The sequence below is a fragment of the Volvox carteri genome (genome assembly GCF_000143455.1).
Source record: "Volvox carteri f. nagariensis unplaced genomic scaffold VOLCAscaffold_43, whole genome shotgun sequence".
Taxonomy (NCBI): Eukaryota; Viridiplantae; Chlorophyta; class Chlorophyceae; order Chlamydomonadales; family Volvocaceae; genus Volvox; species Volvox carteri.
The window spans coordinates 681,231-682,384 of NW_003307586.1; the positions used below are offsets into that span (position 1 = coordinate 681,231).

The 1,154-nt window shown below is 63.0% G+C and overlaps 1 protein-coding gene across 1 annotated transcript in view; it reads right to left on the bottom strand.

The window, feature by feature from the left end:
• Nucleotides 1-1,154, bottom strand: part of VOLCADRAFT_95366 (uncharacterized protein) — a gene marked incomplete at both ends in the record, with an annotated part of 24,930 nt that overhangs the window by 2,063 nt on the left and 21,713 nt on the right. Inside the window, 4 exons of the mRNA XM_002954505.1 lie at nt 56-160; nt 208-261; nt 460-707; nt 980-1,030. Coding sequence (XP_002954551.1) covers nt 56-160; nt 208-261; nt 460-707; nt 980-1,030 — 458 coding nt within the window. The remainder of the gene's footprint in view (nt 1-55; nt 161-207; nt 262-459; nt 708-979; nt 1,031-1,154) is intronic.

Sequence of the window (1,154 nt, forward strand, 5' to 3'; positions counted from 1 at the left end):
GCTGTCCTGATCAGTGAGCTGGTCGCTCTGGAAATCCCCCAGCAGCACGGTGAACAGCGCAGCCGAGTAAACCCGGGGGCTGCGCTCGCTCGCCTGGCGCAGACCCGCCACCGCCAGTACGAAACCGCCGTACACCAGTGCGATCAGCAGGAAGAAGTACCTGCGGGGTGGGGGTGGGGGTGTGGGTTGGGGCGGGAGGGGGTTTACCTGTGGGGAGGTGCGGTTAGAGAAGATAGCCCTCCCACTTGCCTTGGGTACTGCCTGGTGGTGGTGGGGGGGGGTGGGATGGTGGGATGGTGGGATGGTGGGGCGCGGTGGTGGTAACACCGAAATCCCTTTATTGGTTCCACCATCCGTCCTCCCGAAGTAGATAGATCTCCCACATGTTTTCCAGCAAGCCAAGTCACTTCACTTGTCCACCAACCAACCAACCAACCAACCAACCACCCAACCGCCCACCTAGAATCGTTCAGGATTTCCAGAAGCGCCAGCACCGCCGTGCTCAGCTTGTCCGTCACCAGTCCGAACAACGTCAGCCGTGCCACGAACAGCAGCATGGTCAGGCCGCTCAGGGCGGGCACCAGATTGGCCCCCTGGCTACTCCACACGATCACCGCCACGGTCCACACCATGCCATGGCAGCACAGCTCCAAATGCCGCCCGAAAGACGCCCAGGTGGCGAGCTGGGGGACACGGGCCTCCAGGAGCTGCACGGGCGACGGAGGGAAGCGGGGAAGGGGCGGGAGAGGAGCAGACGGGAGAGGAGTCGTCTGTGCAGTATGGCAGTAGCTACATGCAGCTGACAGCGTTGAATGGACACCAGGACAAGTAATCAGGAGAGGGAGGGAGGAGAGGGAGGGAGGAGAGGGAGGGAGGTTGAGAAACGACAGCAAATACTGTATGTAGATCTCGAACCGTAGGCGGCAATGCGAGCTAGGCACCGCAGTGCCCCCCTCCCCCCCTCAGCCGCATGCCTCACCCGCTCCAGCAGCATGCTCGCACTGAGCAGCACACTGGCGCTGAGGCTGACCTCCACACAGGACTTGTGCACCAGCGGCCGCACCGGCGACTTGACGCCCCCTCGGCCCTCGTCGTCGTCGGTCTCGCAGNNAAGCACCAGCAGAAAGAAGACCAGGAAGCAGGCNGCGAACANG